Source organism: Vitis vinifera, chromosome 17, assembly GCF_030704535.1.
Source record: "Vitis vinifera cultivar Pinot Noir 40024 chromosome 17, ASM3070453v1".
NCBI classification, from domain to species: domain Eukaryota; kingdom Viridiplantae; phylum Streptophyta; class Magnoliopsida; order Vitales; family Vitaceae; genus Vitis; species Vitis vinifera.
Window position 1 is genome coordinate 1572547 of NC_081821.1, and position 22554 is coordinate 1595100.

The 22554-nt window shown below is 35.6% G+C and overlaps 1 protein-coding gene across 1 annotated transcript; it reads left to right on the forward strand.

The window, feature by feature from the left end:
* Nucleotides 1-274: 274 nt before the first annotated feature.
* Nucleotides 275-12343, forward strand: LOC100244076 (conserved oligomeric Golgi complex subunit 2). The gene is made up of 12 exons (XM_002279880.5): nt 275-901; nt 2917-3123; nt 5524-5854; nt 6501-6662; nt 6834-6933; nt 7026-7241; nt 7349-7457; nt 9055-9255; nt 9491-9595; nt 11276-11401; nt 11490-11624; nt 12000-12343. The coding sequence occupies exons 1-12, from the start codon at nt 452-454 to the stop codon at nt 12111-12113; spliced, it is 2256 nt and encodes a 751-aa protein (XP_002279916.1). The 5' UTR covers nt 275-451; the 3' UTR covers nt 12114-12343.
* Nucleotides 12344-22554: the final 10211 nt, after the last annotated feature.

The following is a 22554-nucleotide window of genomic DNA, read 5'->3' on the forward strand; positions in this document are numbered from 1 at the left end:
TATTCCTTTGCACTTTGTACTAAATAAAAGCCAATCTCAAGAATTTGTACATTCTACCGTTGTAGACTTGTTGGATCTTTAAAATATTTTAGAAAAAAAATGAAAAATATTTTAGAAAAAATTAGAAAAAAAAATGAAAATAAAGGAAAAAAAATGAAAAATATTTTAGAAAAAACTAGAAAAAAAAATGAAAATAAAGGAAAAAAACTAGAGAGAAAGAAAAGTGGATTAAACTCATATAAATCTGATTTTATCACAATTTATTTCTTTCCATCGGAATTTTGATTTTTTTTTTATTTCATTAATTTTCGGCAGAACAAAAAAATGGACTAGTGCTGTGGCTTCTTTAGGATGATAAATACAGTTACGGTTAAATTGAGCTTCCCTCCTCTCTCTGTCTCACCCGTCGGTCGTATTCAGTTATCAGAACCTTTGATTCTGATCTTCTCTAATGGCGGATACGCTCCCTACTCGATCTGCAACCGACCTCTTCTCGGATCCGATCGACTCCCAGCCTCTATGGTTCAAGAAATCCTCCTTCCTCCAGCCGGAATTCGACTCCGAAGCCTACATCTCTGATCTCCGGACGTTGGTCTCATTCGACACTCTCCGATCCGAGCTCCAAACTCATCTGGCTTCCCTCAAGCACGAGCTCATCGATCTTATCAACCGCGACTACGCTGATTTCGTCAATCTCAGCACTAAACTCGTTGACGTCGATGGCGCCATTGTGCGAATGCGGGCGCCATTGACGGAGCTCCGTGAGAAAATCCTAGGGTTCCGAGAGAGCGTGGAGTCGACGCTTGTGGCTGTGCAGAATGGGCTGCGTCAGAGGTCGGAGGCGTCCGCTGCGAGGGAGATCTTGGAGTTGTTGCTTGATACATTTCATGTTGTGTCTAAGGTGGGCAATTGAAGGTTAGCTTTGGTTTTCTGGTCTGTTTGGTAGCTGAGAAGATGTGGCGGAGGAAAATATATTTGGAAGTTGGATCTTAGGTTTTTGTCTTGAGGAGAAAACTGAGATATTCCTTCACCTGACCGGAACGTGATTTTTTGGCCCTAGGGTTGATTGCTGAAAAGGTGTGGGAAAGGAAAATGTATTTGAAATTTAGATCTTAGGTTTTTGCAGTCGGGAGCTAAAAAGTAGAGTTAGTCCTTCAGCTGAGCTTAATTTAACCTTTTTGGCTTAGATGATTATAACAACTAGAAAATATGGCTTGGATTTTCTTTTGATTGCTGATAAAATGTGGCAAAGTAAAATATATTTGGAATTTAGATCTTAGATTTTTATGTTTGGATATTGCTTTAACTGTGCATAATGCGAATTTTCGGTCCTAGGTTTGATTGATGAGAAGATGCGGGAAAGGAAAATGTATTTGAAATTTAAATCGTAGGTGGGAGCTGAGAAAACAGAGATGTTCCTTTAGCCGAGCTTAATTTAATCTTCTTTGTCTTAGATGAGTAGAGCAACATGAAAATAGGGCTCGAATTTTTTCTTTTGAGCTGAAAAAAATTGGCAAAGGAAAATATGTTTGAAACTTAGAACTTAGGTTTGGGATAGATTTGAGATATTCCTTCAACTGAGCATAATCTGATTTTTTTGGCTCTAGGTTTGAGCGCTGAGAAGATGTGGGAAAGGAAAATGCATTTGGAATGTAGATCTTGGGTTTTTGTGGTTGGGAGCCAAGAAAGCTGATATTCCTTTAGCTGAGCTTAATTTAACCTTTTGGCTTAAATGAGCAAATAACAAGAAAATATGACTTGAATTTCTTGATTGCTGAGAAAATGTGGGAAAGGAAAATATATTTGAAATTTAGATCTTAGATTTTGTGTTTAGGGAGTGGAGAAAACATAGATATTTCTTTAACTAAGCTCAATTTGATCTTTTAGCTTAGATGAAGGGAAAAATTGGGAAATAAGAAGGTTTCGACATGTATAAGATAAATGTTGAAAATTATTATGCTTTGGTTTAGTTTATGGTCTGTTGGTTGCTGAGATAATATGTGCAAAAAAATAAAATAAATTACATTCATTATAGTTTAGATCTTATGCTTTGCTTAGTTTGCATAATGCTGAGTGTGATACTTTATGGATTGGTTGGTTGCTGAGAATATGTAGAACAAAGAGAAGTTTGATTTGGATTTAGATTCTTTTGAGACCCATTGATTATTTTGAGGCCCTTAGGAACCATAGATACTTTTTCAATTTGGAAAGATTGCAACCATTTGGCTTAGATGAGAAACAAGAAGAAGAAAATGAGACTCCGAATTTTGTTTTCTTTTGTTCCTATATATGGCACTTGACAGTGGAGAAGATGTGGGAACAGAAAAAGAATTTGAAATTTGGATCTTAGATTCCTAACACCTGGAATTTGGGGAACCAAGAGAGCAAAACCTGTAAATCTATGGAGCCTAGTATGATTAACAACATAAATCATAAGATTTCAAGATCTTATTTTTGATTTTTTTTCCCCTTAGCTTTCTAGATAACACAGTGGATAGTTATTTTATTTGTTACATATTCTGATTGTATTTCATTTGAATAAAGATGAAATGGAAACTTGCTTTATAAGTTTATCTACCTTTCAGTATGAGAAATTTGGTGTTTATTTGCCTACAAGTTTTGATTTTTGAAATTGAAAAATCTCCTCAACTAAATTAAACAGTTGTATTAGGCTCAATTAATTACATGGTTTTGCTTCCTTGGATCTCAGATGAAAAATCTTAAGATTCAAAATTTTAATACCTTTTCTTTTTCTTCTACATTTTTTTCAGCAACTAATTGGATCCTTGTTTCATTTGCATTGCAAGCTTTAGACTTGATTCCTGCATATATAAATTATGTTGTTGTTTTTTTAACATTAGATGTTATCTATTTTCTATTTTATCTAATTTTCTACTTATGGGCTAATATATGTAGGTTGAGAAACTTATCAAGGAGTTACCAAGTGTGCCGGCTGATTGGTCAAATGGGGATGTAAATTCTATGGCGAGGAGTAGTTTAAACAATGGGATATCCTTACAACATGCTGAAAATGAAACAAATCTCAGAGAAACCCAAAGCATGCTTTTGGAGAGAATCGCAAGTGAAATGAATCGGCTGAAGTTCTACATGGCTCATGCACAGGTCTCTTTGCTCTTTCTCACTTCAAATCAGTATTTAAAACTGGTCGTCAAAGCATGCTGCCGCTATTTTAATAGAGTTTAGTTATAAATGCTGATAACAGTATATCTAGAATTCTTTAATTGCTAAGTTGGGTTATTCATGAGTAAGATTGAATGATTGCTACCACCACTTTCTAATTCCAAATAGAATGTGAGAATTAAGAACTTTCCTTCCAAGGAAAACCATCTAAAGGAAAGAAAAATGCATCTTGTGAATTGGCAACGATATTCGAGGACAAAAAGTATGGGAGGTTGGCAATTAGGAAATTGGATTCTCTAAATAAGGTATTGTTTTGAAAACAGTTATGGACATATGGTGTGCTCAAGGAGTGAGAGAGGGATCATGGTGAGATTGTGGAAATGTAGGTGGTGGGAAGAGTTCAATACCAGAAGTTCTGTTATGTTCATGGGTGGAGAACAGAATAATGGGTGGATAAATGGATCGGGCAGCAATCTTCAAGACACTCTCTATATGTTGTTTAGTCTAGCCTCTTCCAGAAACATCTGGGTCCTTGCAGCTCTGAAGGCATTTTCAGGATTAGGAAAAGGAGGAGGTAAGACAGTTTCTGGAACTCATTAATGTGGTGAGACTAAAGTAGCAGGGGAGGAAAACTTATTGCAGATGGAGTAAGGTGAAATCTTTCTGTAAGTCATTATGTGTTAAGGATATGGATTTATTTCCTGTCCATGAAGTTTGAGGGATGAATGCTTCTATGAGCGCTTGTTTTATTCCAGGGAGGCAACATAGGTTAAAAATCTTAGATGTTTTTGACAACAGTAGCTGGAGTCCTAGATTTGGGAGATAATTGCATGATTGGGAATTAGAAGAGGTAGAAGTCTTTTTTGAGAGGTTGTATGAGTACTCCATTATTGTGGGTGCAAAAGATATTATGGTGTGGCTGGTTACAAAGAATGGTGATTTCTTAGTTAAGTCTTTTTGCTCTTCTTTGGCATTTAAGACGGCAGATATGTTTCCGTTTCGCATCATTTGGAACTTGCGGGTGCCGTAAAAAATTAGCGTTTTTGCTTGGGAAGCAACTTAGGGCAGGATTTTGACGTGGATCAGCTCAAAAGGAGGGGTTGGAGGATTCCTAATAGATGCTACATGTGTAAAGCAAAAGAAGAAACGATTGATCATATTCTCTCGCATTGTTTAAAAGGCAGTCTTTGTGGAATTTGATGTTTGCTCTCTTTGGGGTTTAGTGGGTGATGCATTCCACTATTAGGGGTGTTCTCTTGAGCTGGTGCAGAATTTTTGTTGGTAAAAAGAGAAAGAAAGCTTGGAAGGCTACTCTATTGTACTTGTTTTGGACCATTTGGAGGGAGAGAAATAGGAGAGCCGTTGATAATTATGAAAACATGGATTAATTGATCAGAAATTCTTTTTTTGTACCTTCTTTGGGAGTGCGTTAGAGTGTATGGTGGGGTTGGATCCATGTCATTGGTAGACTTTGTGAATTGGCTAGGCTCTATGTAAAGTGCGGTTGCAGTTTTTTGTGTCTTCATGCTGTTTTTTTGGTAGTTGGGTCTCTTTGTATACACTGTGTATACCTTCTTTGTATACACTTTTACATTTACCTATCAAAAAAAAAAAGGAAGAGAGGGTGAAATCTTAGCCATAGACCTTCTCCTGAGAAGAGGGTGGTTGATGGTGAATAGGTGCAACCTTTATGAAACTAGCAGAGTATCAACAGATCATATCTTAGTCAGTTGTAAGATATTTTTGGTCTGCAGGTGGGTCTTTCCCGAGCCAATTAGGAGCTTCTGTTGGGCTGGAAGTTTCCTGAGTCAAATGGCTCACTTTTAACTATTTTGGTGCATTTGGAGAGAGTGTAATGACCTAAACTTTAAAGAAGTATATTTAGATCAAAAGGTGAAGGAGATCATCATGTCTTCTTTGGATTGGTCTAGGGCCTGCTGAGGATGGATATTGTACCTTGTTGGACTTTATTGATAGTCTGAATTGTGGATTATAGGATATAGTTTGCTGTTTTCTGTGGGTGTGTGGTTTCTCCTTTCCTTGGTATCTCTTCTATACCCCTGGTGTACATATGATCGGCCCCCTTTGGTTAGGCATCATTTTATGGACTTTCTATTTCCCTATGAGGAAAAAAAAAAAGGAATTCTCCTTCAAGGAATCTAATACCAATTATTTTTTCATGATTGAGTTCTGTCAACCTCCTAACCCAACCCAACCCAAACAAACTGTCTGTCTTAATTTGTCAAGAGGATCACATCAACTAGTAACCTTTCCACATATTTGTACCCCTGATTGTATATGGTTAAGAAAAATGAGTTGTATATTGGAACTGGGAACTTACACATTCTGTGCTCATCTCTTTTCTTTATTATGCCTGTACAGAACCTGCCTTTCGTTGAGAACATGGAGAAGAGAATTCAAAGTGCTAGTCTACTATTGGATGCGAGCTTAGGACATTGTTTTGTTGATGCACTGGAACATAGGGATGCAACAGCAATTTACAATTGCTTGCGTGCATATGCTGCCGTTGATAACACCAGGAATGCAGAAGATATATTTCGTATGACTGTTGTTCTTCCATTGATACAGAAAGTTATTCCACAATCCGGGGTAGTTTCTGGGGCATCAGGGGATGAACTTGCGGACGATTATCAACAGATTGAGCAACATATTGTGAAAGACTGTAAATTCCTACTTGAGATTGCTTCTGCAGGTAGGCCCACCTAACTTTAGATTTGCAGGTGTGCTTTCCACAAGTCAACAAGCCTTGTCTCAACTATTTGTCATCTAGCTCTGATTTTAGCCTTCAGTTAAGATATTGGCCATAATGCTTCCTTCCAACCCCAGTCCAGCTTCTCTTCATGTCCATGTCCTTGCATCACCTGTTGTAAACCTTGTTGCTGGTCTTTTTTGCACAGAACAATACCATCTTAACCCGAACTATTTTCATCTTATCCCTCATTGGTTTTGCCTTTTAATTGTATTATTTGATATCTGATCACTTCAACATTTCAACATCATTGTCTCATCTTATGCTTAGTTTGTGGATAGGTTTCTTTCACTTGTTTGACTGAGTGACAATTTTTACCATAGATCATGGCTATCCTTATGGCCCTGTTCACTTTTGCATGTAGACAGGACTCTAGTATTTTCCACTTTGTTTATCTTTCTCTCTCCCGTCCTCTCTCTCTCTCTACCTTTTTTTTTATAATTTTTTTATGAATTGATGCAGCCTCTTGAATCTCCATCTCATATGGGTTTTTTATCCAGTATTATGCATATGGTCATGTTATTGTTTCTCATATTGCCTGTTTCTTTGAATTTCATTAAAATTTTATGGTGCTTGCTGTGGTGTTCAGAAAATTCAGGTCTACATGTGTTTAACTTCCTGGCCAATTCAATCCTCAAAGAAGTTCTCACAGCAATCCAGAAGGGAAAACCAGGCACTTTTTCTCCCGGGAGACCTACAGAATTTTTGAAAAATTACAAATCAAGCTTAGATTTCTTGGCTCATCTAGAGGGTAATAATTAGCTTTTATTTTCTTTTCCAAATGTGCATTACTTTTATGACACTGAACTAGTGAATTAATGTGTCTATTTGTGCTTTTTATGGTGGCTAGTTAAATTAAGTTGCATTTGCATAAGAGTATATACATTGTTCTTATAGTTATAATTTCCAATTATCATGCAAGGCTACTGTCCATCCAGATCTGCTGTTGCTAAGTTTCGAGCTGAATCTGTCTATATCGAGTTCATGAAACAGTGGAATATTGGGGTTTATTTCTCATTGAGGTATTGAGTGCAACTCTCAGATGTTTGCTGTTTTAACAGAATATGAGGAATTATTGCTGATGTTGGCTAGTTTACTACTTTAACCACCACAGGTTTCAGGAAATAGCTGGGTCTCTAGATTCTGCACTTATAGCTGGCAGTCTTGTCCCAGTTCAAAAGTTACCTTCTGGTCCTGGGAATTCCCAAGATTTAATATTAAAGCAAAGTGTTACTCTTTTGGAAAGCTTGAGATCCTGCTGGAGAGAAGATGTTTTCATTCTTTCTTGCTCTGAACGGTTTCTTCGCTTGTCATTGCAGCTTCTTTCAAGGTGAGTTTGCACTGGAAGTTGGATGGTTTGTGTTTTGAGGTGTATATCTACACTATTCTGCTGACAGCGTATTCACACTTGACTGCATATTTGTGAATGTACAATAGATACTCAAACTGGTTGTCATCAGGATTGGCTGCTCTTAAAACTGGTAATGCTGGTCGCAACCCTGGATTTGAATGGGCTACTTCAGCTGTCCCAGAAGACTTTGTTTACGTATGCACTGTCTCTTGATTAAAATATAATTCTCTTACCTTATGCCATCTGTAGCATCTTAATTCATGCTCTTCTGCTGTTTTGTTGTTAATCTGCAGACATTTTGCTGAATTCATGTTAGATTATCTTAGTACCATATTTCATTTCCTGATAGGACCATTTAGCTTTCCCGAGTTAGGGCTGTAGGTTTTGCATGTCTTGTTGAAAAGAAGATAAATGAATAACCCCTATGAAGCATCAGGATAGATCAGTTTCATTGTTTTGATTGGCAGAGTTTCCTTGGAAGTTGTAAAGAGTGTTAAAGTAAGAGACAGTATTTTGGTCGATAAGGTACCCTATTCTTTATTATACCTTTAAATCTCCTAGATATTACTTGTTGAATCTTGAGCGCCCACTTTGCAATCTTGCATCTCAGAAAAGCAGAGTATTTTCATAGGCTGCTTGTGCCATGCAGCAGCACCCTGTTGGTGTCAACTGTGTGTCAGATTGATGATATCATACTCTTTTTTTCCTGTTCAACTTTATCTGATTGGAATTTGCATTAATCTTTTTTTGTTAGCTGTCAATGTCTTGATATATTTGACTTGTAAAGATGATTACATTTATTTATTTATTTTTGGAATGGCAAACACACATCCTTTTTGCTGGTTGTCAATCAATGTATTTGACTTGTGAAGATAATTTTTCTTTACCTGATAAGCAAAGAGTAAGTCTTTTAACTTGTGAAGATGATGCCCTGTGCATGAGAACGTTACTGTCATTTGCTTTGTACTCCTATCTTTTGGACAATTTCTTTGTCCTTTAGCTTCTATATGAATTTTGACCCAGATTTGGTAATCAGTATTGTTTTTTCATTGATGACTTACTTTTTGCATCTCTGCTGGTATTTGAACTTGGGAACTTCCGCATCTCCACCCACTTGAGTCAGGCCTCAAGGTCTCAGATTTGATTATATATAAAATGTGTGTTTCTCAGTGATGTCATAAGTTATGATGATGATAAGGATGGTGGTGACAATTTGATACATGCCTTTACTTCTATTTTGTAATTCAGGTTCAATTGGGGCAATCTGCAATAAATTGAACTTTATACTTTTGTTTGGTCTGCCACATGCATAGTGTGAAATGACCCCATAATGAACTCAGCTCAAGCCTGGGTCATGCTGCATTTTTTATTTCAAGTGGAGTTACAAATTTCTCAACTATTCATGGAGTCTCTATTGCAAGAAATTGTTCTTGAGCTATGACTTAAAATTCCAAATCAACATGCCATAATTCTACTATAACAGCAATGCCTTTCTCTTGTCCTTTGATAAATTGGTTATCTCATTCTTAATTCCATTTTTTGATTTTGTCCATATTTCTTGAGTAATTCTTTGAATCAAATTATCCGATGCTAAAAAGTAGAGGTTCTCAAAATAGTTTCCATGCTTTGAATTCAGCCATGGTCTGGCCTGACTTAGACCAGCCTGTGCTATGTATCACCACATGCAAAAAATTTACTCATGTTATTTATTATGCAGAACTTAGCTTATTAATGCCCAATGCTGGACATTTGTGGTTAACCTATGTACTGATAGAATTAATTTGATTTGTAGGTAATCCATGACATAAATTGCTTGGTTACTGAGGTTTGTGGCGACTACCTGGAAGGTGTACTTCAACGGCTTTCTTCTTGCTCCACTGAAGTTCTTGATCTTGTAAAGCAGAGCATTGTACAGGCTGGGAAATCATTAAGTGATTTACTACCTTTAGTTATGAATGCTGTAATAGAAGCATTAACTGAGAAGTCTGTTGAGGTAAGCTTTGAACTTCATTAAAGATTTGGTTTGAGTCGAACGTCGGGGGAACTAGTGTTTGGTTGGGGTAATACATTTCTTAAGTTTTTGTTTTAAGTGCAGAATTTCATTAATAGTTTTGTTTATTTCTTGCTTTTCTTTTTCTAAATGCATTGCTTTCTCTAATCTATCAGCTTTATTCACAGTGTTCTGGATTTTTTTTGTTGATCGTAATATTTTTTGCTTCTAATTGTAGGACTTGAGACAGCTGAAGGGAATAACTGCAACTTATAGAATGACCCATAAGCCTCTTCCTGTTAGGCATTCACCTTATGTGTCAGGGGTATTACGTCCTGTGCAGGTATACAGTATTCTTCAGTTTTGAAGCAATCTCACCTTTTTTCCCGCTCAAACATAATATTCTCACTGCTATCGTTGGTATTTCAATTCAATCAATGGCTGAAAAAGCATGGTCGAATTATCTGCATGGATTGGCTTTGATATCTTATCAACTAATGCATGCTGGAATTCCTGTCCTGGGTGTAGGATGCTATGATCCTGGATGCCAAATTTGGGGCCGATCTGGGCCTACTGCATAATTTTTCCAAATGATTTTAGCGTATTGAGCGTAGGTTGTGGTAATTGCTTATTTAAATATTCACAAGATGCTAGTGGGTGTGTAGAGCATAAAGTATGGACATGAACAACATAGAGTAAATAGTTGGTAATCAGAATTAGCAAATTACGATCTTCTAATAAATGCCTAACAAAAGGGATGCCCCTTGAGTACATAAGAACTAAAAAAGTGTAGAAGGGGACCAAAAAGAAAAGGAGAGGACAAGCAATACAAGGTTCCTGCTATCCCCTACTTAAACCATCAAGGAAATCCAACCAAGAATGATTTGTCAATCCCAAGGGGACTCTAGACTACTCCCCAAAGGAATTTGATGAAAACCTCCTTCAATGTGTATCCTAACAAAAGGTTTTCTTTTTGCCTCTGGAAGAACCCACTGAATCCCAAAATTGAAAAATAAGATACCACAAAAACCAGGCTTTACACAGTGAATTATAATATAGTTTCCTGTTTAGTCACTAGATTTAGAGGCTTATTTGACGACTACCAAACATCCCTTTATAAGTTGATCTGTAGTCAAAATCTTCTCCCAAGCAGCTTCCAAAGCATACAAGTCCCAAAGGGTTTGATTTCTGATTCCATTTGGGTTGTCTTGGTATCAATATCAAATTGCAAATTAATAATACTATGGTTTTAGAATTAACTAGTCATAAGAAGAGTTGGGAATGAAGTGATTGACCCCTCATGGTCCTAGAAAGAACTTATATCATTGGAAATTAGAAACTGTGTGAGCAATTGCACTACCATTTTGGCTGTATTCACCAATTGATTACTGTGAAGCTCATGCTTCAAAGTGTTGATTTTATAATTTATCTCCTTCTGTTTTCAATTTTCTAATAGATAAAATGGAAATCTTTATTTTAAAAAATATTTTTTCTATTTGTACATTCTTAATCTGATCCTGCAGTTCATTTTAATTTTTTATTTTTATCAGAGATCCTGCAATTCATTCTAAACACTCCCTTCATCCAATCCAATATCCTGATTCTACATCCTTGATCTAACTGCTTGAGTTGTTAAAAGAACCTTCAAATGTCCTGTCAGTATTCTTCTCCAAAAATATTTCTAATTTATTTAAATGGCCTTAAAATTTCAAATGACTAAAACTGATGTACATCAATACCTAAAGAAGTTTTTCTTTTTCAGGTAATTTCATTATACAAATGTTTAAACTACTGTGATGTCTTTTTTCTTGGTGTGTATATATACTAGTCCATGTTACTTGTAAGTGTCATTTATATATTTAGCAGTGTTAGAAATGTTTGAAGACAAAAATATCTGACCAGTATCATGAACTTCATAAAAATAAACTTGGATTCCGTTTATGTATCTCCTTAGCTGTTGTGAGCTCGAAATCTATATTGCAAATAGCATATTAACTTTACATTGACCAACCATTGCTCCCAGGCCTTTTTGTACGGAGAGCGAGCAGCTACATATTTGACAGGGGAAATTAGGAATGAACTTCTACGAGGTGCTGCATTTGCAATTACTGGCCATTATTATGAATTAGCTGCTGACCTTGTCAATGTGGTTGGTGTCCAAATCCTAAACTTGCCTATGTTCCTCGATTTTTTCTGAATGATCTTTGATCTTTTAATGCTTTTCCTATCTTGCCTAGGCACGGAAAACTGAGTCTTCGCTGCAGAGAATAAGGCAGGGTGCACAAAGACGAGCTGGAGCAAGCTCAGATGTCATGGACAATAATGTGTCGGACACTGACAAGATCTGCATGCAATTGTTCCTTGATATTCAGGTATATATCATACTTATGACAGTGTTAAGGGTGCATTTGGTATGCAAGAATAAGAAAGGAAATGGAATGAGAAAAAAGGGTGAATCATAATACTTGTATAAAAGAAGAATCAAAATCTTAGTAAGTGTGTGCCCCGTGGGATTAGTCGAGGTGCGCGTAAGTTGGTCCGGACATCCACAGTTATAAAAAAAAATAAAAAAATAAAAAAATAAAAAATCTTAGTAAGTGTGAGATTCGATTTTCATAACAATGAATTGTGTGTTCCTATTCTCATTCCATAAAGCAATCTAAACATATTAATAAATGAGAATTGAATTAATTTCTCTTTGTGTACACACTTGAATAACTTGGGAGTCTTTTGGCAATTTTTTCCAGGAGTATGGGCGAAACCTCTCTGCCCTTGGAGTCAAAGCAGTTGAAATTCCGGCGTACTGCTCCTTGTGGCGGTGTGTTGCCCCTCCAGACCAGCAAAATGCTATCAATGTCTAGAGTGAGCATTTTGCTACAAAGCAGCTTATATGTATACTGTTTTCTTTTTGTCCAGTCACAAGTATTGTTCTCCTTTCGCCCTGAAAGTTTAGGTGATTAGGTTGTTTATCAAGGGTTGATTGCAGGCGTCTTTAGGGCGCTTTGCAGGCGGCTTTTGTTTTTAATATATGGTGCTTTATTCATCAGTTTTTTTTTCATAATAAAAAAAGATTAAAAATTTTATGCTAGTATATACAACCTCTTCTCCGTCATGTTATATAATAATTATAATTAAATAATTATAATATAATTGTCAAATAGATCGACTTTGTTCACTATAGCCTTTGGTGAAAACCATTAAATGCTTTGCATAAGCAGTTACCATTTTCCATTGTTCATCCCTCTTACAACATCTATATTAAGATCCTTCCCCAAAAAACTTCCTATGCAAAAGAACACGTCATGAGGGACTCTAATACACCCAAATACCCAAATTTCCTTGGTTGGAAATATTAGTCTCAGCACATAAGGAGTTATAGTATACCTTTACACTTAAATTATCCTTTCTATACCCTCTTCAAAGTATAGTGTCTTCTCCTTTCATTCAAATGGGGTAAATAGGATTTTACTAGTTGGATCACCTCTTCCTACTCCCAATTTTGGAAGGCCCTTTTAAACTGTTCTGAAAAGTGGAAGACGTCTTTTAACTAATTCTCTCCTACCAATCTGTCTTACCAAAATTTTGTTTTTCCATCATTTCTAATTTAGATGGCTAACCTGGAACTAAAGTGTTCTCATCAATTTCAAATGCCTTCCCACAGTCTCATACCAAAGGACTCTCTTACCCTCTCTATACATGTAATTAATTCAAAAAACATTCGCATGTCATAAATAATTCTAATTTTGGAAATATCTTACTTCATATACTATTGGATTTGAGTTTATCTGTTGGACAAATTCAATCGAACAAAGAAACAATTTAATTTATTTATTTAGTATAAAATCAAAAGTTTGCATAAAAAAAATTGATGAATTGTTTCGTAGTATCAATGTGGACCCTAAAAGAGGGCACGGAGGTGTTGTATATACTCCAATACAAGGTATCAAAATAGCATTATCAGTGGTGCCTCTTTGACTAAAGCTCAATCCTATTGTGGACCCCGCATTTTCGATCTATCTCAATGCGTTTCCTACTCGATGGCGAGCTCGATTTTTATTTTGAAAAATTGATTTTTATTGATTAAAAAAAGTTTGACTTGGAGTCGCCACTTATTTTTGTTTTATTTTTAAAGGGTAAACAAAATAAGAAAGAAAAACCCTAAGTGTGACTCCTTATTTTGGAAAAGGCGGTCTGTGAAAAACCGGATTGGGTTCGGGGGTCAGGTTACTTATCGGGAAGGTACGGTAAAGACCGTAGCACCCCTCTAAGTCCCTAAAGTCGGGTCTCTACTAATAGAATGAAGCTGACGTGGCAATCAATGAGGAAGACGATGAATACTCAAATCGATCATGCACAATATGAGAAGTAAAGCATGTATAAAGAATAGGCGAAATATGAATAGATGCGCACCTGGGTGGCAAACAGCAACGCGCTATCATGGAACAGGGTTAGTGAATTATGAACAGATATAACTAAGCGCATATCAAGAACAGAGCAAATCAATCATGCCGGGAAAACCAATCAACTAATCAGTAAATCAATCAAACAATCAATCAATCGTCAATTCACATATGTGGGGCCCCCACCAAAGCCCGTTTATTTTTGCATGAATTAATTCCATAATTTCCATTATTCGGAGTTACAGAATTTAATAGATGCTTATTAAAAATGTGAAAATTATGAAATTATTAAAAACAATGAGGATTTATAGAAAAATATTTGCCGAAAATAATTATGACAACCAATTTTTATATATTTTTTTAAGAAAAGGAAAATGTTTAAAATCAAGAAAAGATGAAAGAAAGAGAAATTGATATTAATGATAATAATACTAATAATAACAATAATAAATAAAAATAAAAAAGTAAAAAATGTTTGACGAATGGATAAGGGTAAAAATTGATTTATTAAAAAAAGGATTTATTTAAGATAAAGAAAGAAAACTTGAAGGATTTAAACCTTTGAAAAGGATTTTATTTGAAAATCAATTTTTGAAAACCATGCACGGGAATGTAGGGGTATGACACGTGGGTTTCAGGGGTGGCCCACCAAAGGTGGCCATGCATGCCAAACTAGAGAGAGGAAACGGGTCCCAAAGATGCCACAAAGCCTCATTGCTACTTCACACACCGGAAACACCATGCAGATTCGGTCATATTCAGATTTTTCAATTATCCCCATGTTTAATGCACAACCCGTATATGCCTTAGGGTATTCTGCAAGATACTCCACAGTCTTCGCACACGGTTCATCATCTTTGTTATCAAAGAAACCTCCAAGAATAGCACCCGAGCACCTATCCCATGGCGGACCTTTTGCGGTATCTCCAAGAACTTGCAAGTGGTGAAACTTCAACTCAAGGTCTGATCCATTTTGTTCGAGTTTGTCGCCATTAGTGGGAGCCCAATTCAGTGCTGGCTCTAGGTTTTAAGCGGTTATGGCAGCAATCATCAGATGCATTTCCAGAAATGGAGGTTTTGGGGCAGCAGCTTTTGGTTCATTGGACTCCTCAAAGGAACAGAAATCAGCAGCTGATGGAGTGACAGTAAATGAGGCTATTTGCTACCCTGCTGCCCGTTGTAAGGCTCAAGCTATCCTTTGCAGTTGGTAAGATACCATTCTTCCCTCGGGATTCATGCAGCAGGAAGCCTGGCAAGGTCCAATGGCTTCTTCTTCAGACCAATTCTGACCAACCCATCGGATTCCTGAACTTCGTAGCAGCTCAGCTATTTGGAACCATGCATGGCCATGCATGCATACGATAAGGAAATGGGAAGGGGGAATGAGTGAAGAAAGATATGAGAAAATAAGCGAGAGGGATATTGGAAGAAATGAGTTTAATGGGTATGGGAAGGTTTAGAGAGAGAAAATGGGTATGAGAATGTAATGAGAGAGACGGATATGTGAAGGTGGTGATGAAGGATAATGAGATAACAGTGGCTATATGTGGGGTCCCTTATACTTAGGAAAAGGATGAAATGAACCGAAGATGAGTTATATGGGGTGATGGGTATGGGGCTTCAATGGTTGCTTGGCGTTCCGGTGATGGCGGATGCGCTTCGCCGCCGGCGGCTTGCTTGCTCTTTCCATGAACCGGTTTCTGTGATTTTCGAGTATTGAAAGAATAATCCCTTGAGTGATGGTGGTGAGAACAATGTGGAAATCTAGAGAGAGAAATAGGTTTTGAAGCTGTAGTCCAATGAGTATATGCAGGGGAGATATGTGACGTGGGTATGGCAGATAAGGGAGAGAAGGTGTTTTAGTGGTGGGAAAAATGTGAAGGTGCAGGGATATGGGTATGAGAGAGATGACCAGATTTGCATGTTCTCATGAGCGTGGGTGGATGAATCTGAGGAGTTTTGAACAGCCATGCATGGGCGGAAACAGGTAATGGATTGGTGGAATGAGTAGAGAGGTTTAATGAGAAAATGGGTATAGGAAAAGGTGATCTGGCTTGCATGGTCTGAAGGTGTTTTATCCAATTCTCTGCAAGTGAGGACCTCTTGAAAGTGCCGAGTTGGCATCTGTAGCCAACGAACTCGCCCCAACACTCGACCCAGAATTTGCTGCACTGTTCAAAACTGTGTTATTCACGTCCTCAAAAAATCGGACCAAGATTAGAACGTCCCATTCCAGGAATAGAATTGAATGAGTTCCCAAATGATGAACTCATGTGAGAGTTAACCACAGCCTGAGACTGCTCATTCAATACGTAGCCACTTCCAGCAGAGAACCTCTAGATTTCAGTGCTATTATGCAAGGATGAACCAACCAAAGGGAGACCCCCCAATGCCTGAGATTCATCTTCTCATGCTCTGATTTAGCTCTGTTTCATCTAGTGTACACTCAGACCTCTCTCTAATCCATCCAGATTCGATAATCAGACTTCCTTAAACAGAGTACCTTGAAGCTGACTGCAACCCCTTAAAGAAATACTGATGACTTCGAAACGTGATTTCAGTGTAGTGATTTTCATTTCCTCCCCAACATCCAAAGGGCCATCTGCTTGATTTCTCCACAGCAGCAGCAATTACCACAAGCATAGCTTCATACATTTTTTTTTTTGTAGGTTGCCTCCATACTAGCAAGACCAGCTTGGCTTTGGGTTGCTCTGTTCCAAACGCCCTAAATCCTCCTCCGAAATCAACCAAATTAATGAAACAGCCGAGCTACCTATACTCTCCAAAATACACCACTCTCTCTTTCTTACTCTCAACTTGTATCCTCCCCTTCTCAGCTTCTTTCTCCTCCGTAGCAGCCTAAACCCCCAGGAATACCCTCACTCCCTTCTCTTTTCCTCTTACTGCTTTACCAAAAGCCTTCGTTTATAACATAGTGATCCAGAAACCTTCCCCATCATTCACCTTTGCATTGACCAAACTTTCCTTACTTCAGTTTAGAATCACCATTATCATGGAATAGCATTCCTCTTCGGGCAGAGATGGGAAATCTGAGGCATGACAGGGATAGGTACCAGGAACAGGGGAAGGTGGAGAAACAGAGCATAAAATAAAATGAGTAAATAAAGGAAGCCTCAGAAAATTCACTTCATGGGTCATCAGTGAATCCTCCGAGCAGGTGAGTAAGACAACCAGGGGCATGATTCCTGGGCATTTCATCAACACCATAGAGGCAGAGCAAATTCAAAATGGACAATGGCAAGCATGAATGCAGGGTTACATCTCAACAAACAAATTGGTGGCCTTCATTACCCACCCCCAAACAACATAGTGATGCGAAAAACAATAGCAGCCTGAGGAAATTAAACAGTGAATAACTAAAAACGTGAGGATGGTAATATCCATACCTGAGTTCTTCAAGATGATGATGATCCAGTTTCTGCCCTCTCCTGAAATGGCAGAAGAGGCGCCCCCTCCAACTTTTTACAACAATGGAATCTCTCCTCTCCTAAAATATCCTCCAGCAGCCCAGGCACCTCACTTTCTGAAACTCAGAACTCTCTGAAAAAAAACCCCCACCAGGAACCCTCACTCTCTACAGCTTTTCTTCTTTTTTTTTCCGTCTCCCTGAGTAAGCCGCCTGCCCTCCTCCTGCAGCTGCTCTTTCCCAAAATATCTCTAACGGACTCTGAAAAGCACTCCCTACTCCAGCTGCCAGAGACGCTTCTCCATTAACGGCTTCCAGATTCCCATGCAACGTGTCCCCTTTTGATTGGCTTCCCAAACCACTATTATGATTCTCTCATGGCTTCTCAGGTGTTGACACGTGGCTGACCAAGGCTCTTCCACATGGTAAAATTGAGCTGCAAGGTAGGAATGACCTAAAAGGGGGTCTACACCTATATATAATTGAAGAGAGCATGTCTATTCGTACTCTTTTCAACCTTGTTAATCATATTTTTTTAAAGGATAAAAACACTTTACTTCCTCAACTCCTAATGTGTTTTACATTTTGATCTTTATATTCAAAATAAACCTTCCATAAAATTATAAAAGATATATTTTTTTTCTACACTTTAACTTGAACTTAGGTAGAACCCACTTTGAATTGATAATTTTGAAGTAAAATGCCCTAAATATCTTCGAAATTTAATAACTATTACTTTTTGATTTTTTATTTTAAAGAGATGTCTGTATGACTATTCGTGATTTTCGCATCTAACAACAAAAGTATCGTAATTTGGAATTTGAATAACGGGTGTTTTCTTTTCATTTCAACTTTGTTTCTTCGCTTAACAAATTGATTATTGACTTTTGAATGAGTTTATAGAGCAAAATATTAATTTTTGAATGTGAAGGGTAGATAAAGTGTATTTAACTATTTTTATTTTATTTTATTATGGATAATTAAGATAAAATATAAGAAAACCTTCCAAGATATGTGAAAAAAATTGAACCATGTATCATTTATATATTCATAAAAACAAAGATATAAATATTATTTATATCTATATTATTGAATATATTTATTGTATATAAATTTATAAAATAAAAAATGGGAAATTTGTCCCTTAATCTCCCTGTCTAGTCCAAGAAAGAGAATAAGGTAGGATAGAAAATAAATTTGTAAGTGAGGACAAGGACAACCCACCTCATCCTGATTGTATCCTTAAATAGGATGCCTTTGCCTACAATCAAACAGAGGCCTTTATCTTTTGAGTTTAAGAAGATAAAAAAAAATAAAAAATGGTACTAGTGAAAAGAAACTTAGAATCTCAACTTTCTAGACATATCATGTAAGAAATTCAATGAGACTTGCCATTGAGAATTGTAAGATTTGCAAACAAACACTTAGGTGGTGATTGTTTTTTTAGCTTTTTGTTGAAAGTAATTTAATTTTAGAATTTAGGTTGTTTGTTTTTCTACTTTTTTATGACTTATTATAAACTTTTTACTAAATAGAAAAAGCCAAAATATGTAGTTTTTTCTAAATAAAAAAAATAATATATTGTTTTTTTTACTTTTTAATATTTAATAGAAATAAAATACTACAAAAACAAATAACCTAATATTTAACACTATTAAACATTAAGGTTCTATTTAGAATTAAATAAAAAAACAAACACCACTTTAATCTTATTGATGATCAACACTTCTTTTTGCGAAAGAGCAAACCTAATGTATGTAATAATTAAAAAGAACTGTTATTCATTTTCTAAAACCATTAAATTTTCTAAAAAGATTTAAAAATTTATAAAACTTTCCTTTACCATTAAAAACTTGCTTTATAGAAATTTATTATAATAAAATTTACAATAAAGAAATCTTCTAAATTCAAGGACTCAAAATAAAACTTGTTTAAAAAAAGATTATTTTAGAAAATAGAAAGTTTAGACTTTCATTTAAGGAGAATTCTAAAACCTCTTAAATTCTAAATAAAATTTAAATACTAATTATTAACTAATTGGGTTACCTAAAATTTCAAAATTGGTTAAATACTCTTGATAGATTAATCTAGTTTTTTTTTTTTCCTTTTTTTTCTTTTAATTATTTCTTGAGTAGATCTTGGAGATCATCGTCATCAATTCCCCCGACTTGGAAAAAAAAAACTTAACCTCAAGTTTTAATGACTTTCTAAGATGAATCGAAATTCCAAGCAATATCTCACATCCTTACTTTCTTTATGGACCTATACAAATGAATTGATAATGTAGAATAGGAAACTTTTTATTATAACTATGTAAACTCATCAATAGATGTAACGAACCAACTAAGATCTTCAAAGTGTTTATCAAGTTTATTCTTTGCCACTAAGATAGGATCTTAAGATTCAATTTTATGCAAGACAAGTACTAACTTCTTAAGTAATGGTACAACTTGGGTAGCTTGGGTTGGGTTGCTAGTCAAACCAAGCTCAACCAAAAAATAAATCACATTTGTCTAAAGCTTAACCCAACCCAATTTTCTGACTAGTTGTCTAAGAATCTGTTTGGTAGTAATTTTAAGAAACGTTTGTAGTTTAAAAAATGTTTTATAAAAAAAGTTAGGTGTTTGACAAAATTCATGAAATACTTCTAAAAATTTGAAAAATCACTTAAAGTGTGTTTGAGAGTGATTTTAGAAAACGTTTCTAGCATTTCTAACATTTAAATGATAAAAAAATTTCAAGTATTAGAAAGATTAAAAACGTTTTCTAGAACCACTAACAAACAAACTTTAACTTGATTTCAACTCAAACATTTTTTCCCAAGTTTTAATTAAAATCGGGTTAGACTCAAAAGTTATAGAAAGATGTGTGGGTTAGGTTGGGGTTGAGTGAGTTGGATAGATTACATAGGTTAGTTAGATAAAAATCGGATCGAGTTGGGTCAAAATGGTCAAAAAAAAAAAAAAAAGTTTATAATATATTAATTGGCAAAAAAAAAAAAAGAAAGCTTGTGGGAGTTCAGATTTTAATTGGCTGAAGGGGTTGCCCAAGCTCGCATAATATCGGATTGGGTTGAACCCCTCAAGGATTTTCCAATATTGTTAAATAAATTGATTGCTTTTGAAATAATTATGTAATCAAGAAGCTAGTGGCTAGTTACATATACCACTCTCAGTAAACTATTTTGTAAAGGAATAAAATTCTCAAGTTCCTCAAATTCAAATAAAATTCTCAAGTTCCTTAAATTCAAATAAAATTCTACCAATTCTTGTTATACCATCCTAGGATTCTTCATGTTTGCCATCAATCATAATAGTCTTTCCTTTGGAAAGTGAAACACCAATCTCTTTGGACCTTTTACATCTCCTACTGAACTTCAAATCAATTTAGAAATCATATTTTACCAGAAAAAAAAAAAAAAAAAAACTACTTAGGAAACTTAAGAATTTTAAAAAGATTTAAAAAGATTTCATACTTTACTTTTCAGAAAAAAAATTGGAAACTTGAGGATCTTAGAAAGATTTTCCTTTTAAAATTTAAAATTTAAATTTCTTTGAGATTACTAAATACAAAATCTAACATCACTGTTTTCTAAAATATTTTGTAAAAATTTTTGCCCCATACTGCTGAATGTTCTTTGTGAAAGACAAAATCAATTTTTATTTTTTATGTACCTCATGTTGGAAAAAATTCTTACTCATTTGTAGTAATATATAATAAATATTTGCATGATTTTTCTCTCCATAGTTGCATCAGTGAAATTAAGGTTTTGAGGAGCCATTGATATTCCTCATTGTGATGGAGTTCCATTAAAAACATCATTGATCAAAGTATTGTTGTTTTGGCAGCCCTTTTGGAGGCTTTGGAATGCTGCAGGGAGTGATGGCTGGGGAGTAATAGCTCATGTTTCTGCTTTGGGCCGGAATCCTTAGTGTATATCAACCAACTAACTTGAGTTCAACTTCCGATGTATTTCATTTCCAATGCAGGTGTATTGGAGGCTAATTTTGTCGAACCAGCTCATGATAAGTAGGGGTTTGAGCATACAATAGTTCTTTCAAGGCTTAAGACATGATTGCAAAAATTGCAAAAGACATATGGGTTTGTTCTTCTCATCTCTATTAAGGCTATTAACCAAAGTATTAGGTCTATCACTTAATAGTTTGACCTTGTTGGGTTCCAAAGTTACCGTTTGTTTCTTCCCCATTTATTGTACTTAACGTGTAACAAGAATTTTCAAGGTTGGTAGTTAGTAATTGCCATTCACCATCTTATTTAGGACTACATACTGACATAAAATTGGTTATACTCCTCGGTGTAACAAAGAAATTTATCAACGAATCTGTTAGAGGTATTTGGTTGGATCCCAACAGTTTTTTCCTATTTGTAAATTTTTGTATATTGAGAGAACTTCCAAGTCATCTTGCCACCTCTTACTAACATATATGCTAATTTTGTAAAGAAATCTCCCGATCATCTTCCAAAAACATCCTCACAACCTAAAATGAAGGTTGGTGTCTCAAGTAGCAAGACTCCACAAGTTTCACACTCAAATCATAAGCAGGGAAGGGGAGGATTGAAAAGGAATCCAGAAACAGTTGACTGAGGTCATGGAAAAGGAAATGGACATTCACCCAGTAAGTAAGAAAAGATATCAAATATGCCCACAAGACCTAGAAAAGATCAAAGTTCTCTTTGGATTGTGAGTTAAAAGAAAGGTGGGTTATTCTTTCCCATGAGACAACATGTGTTGTGTTTCATCTTCATACTTGCTCTAATAAATCATTATCTTTAATTTCCTTTTCCTTCATTTTTTGTTTGTGCAGATTAAAGAGAATGGAGGGTGATACAGTGCTGGCCTTGTAGCATGATTTGGAGAAAGAAAGAGAGAAGTGTAAATTACTTGAAACACAGGTGAGTACTTTGATATTGATGATTGACTATCACACATACATTCAACTTTATTAGTTGTTGATCCCTACAAATATATCCTTGGCAATAGTGAGCTGCTACAGTTTTAATTTCTCGGGTTTTTGCATGTGATGTGATAGTCAACCCGAGAATAAGGGTGACAAAGTTTGATATGGTTTATCAACACAATTCGAATTTAATACATTTTTCAGTCGAATATAATCATGTTGTTGAAATTACTACCCCTACCAAGATCCACTCGATTTTTGTGATTAAATAATCTCAATTTTTTATATTTGAGAAGCCAAATTCAAAGAAAATGTTATTTGACAAATTAGAATTAAGCTAGGATTTGGTTTGAAGCAGTGAACTTTACAAAACATCATTTCTTTTCTCTTCTATCTTTTCTTCTTTGTTTTCTAACCTTTTTTTTTTTTTTTCAAATTCCTACTTGCTATCGATCACTCCAAGAGGCAAGACAAACAATAGAGGAAATGATCAAAGAACATGAGAATCTAATTGATATATTCTCATAGGAAAGGGTATAACCTAATTGATATATTC

Bases quoted from the DNA above. Each gene is read 5' to 3' on its own strand.
- LOC100244076 (XM_002279880.5), top strand. From the start codon at position 452: ATGGCGGATACGCTCCCTACTCGATCTGCAACCGACCTCTTCTCGGAT. The intron at 6,934-7,025 runs GTATTGAGTGCA...TAACCACCACAG, and splicing joins GGGGTTTATTTCTCATTGAG to GTTTCAGGAAATAGCTGGGT. The intron at 7,458-9,054 runs GTATGCACTGTC...TTTGATTTGTAG, and splicing joins TCCCAGAAGACTTTGTTTAC to GTAATCCATGACATAAATTG.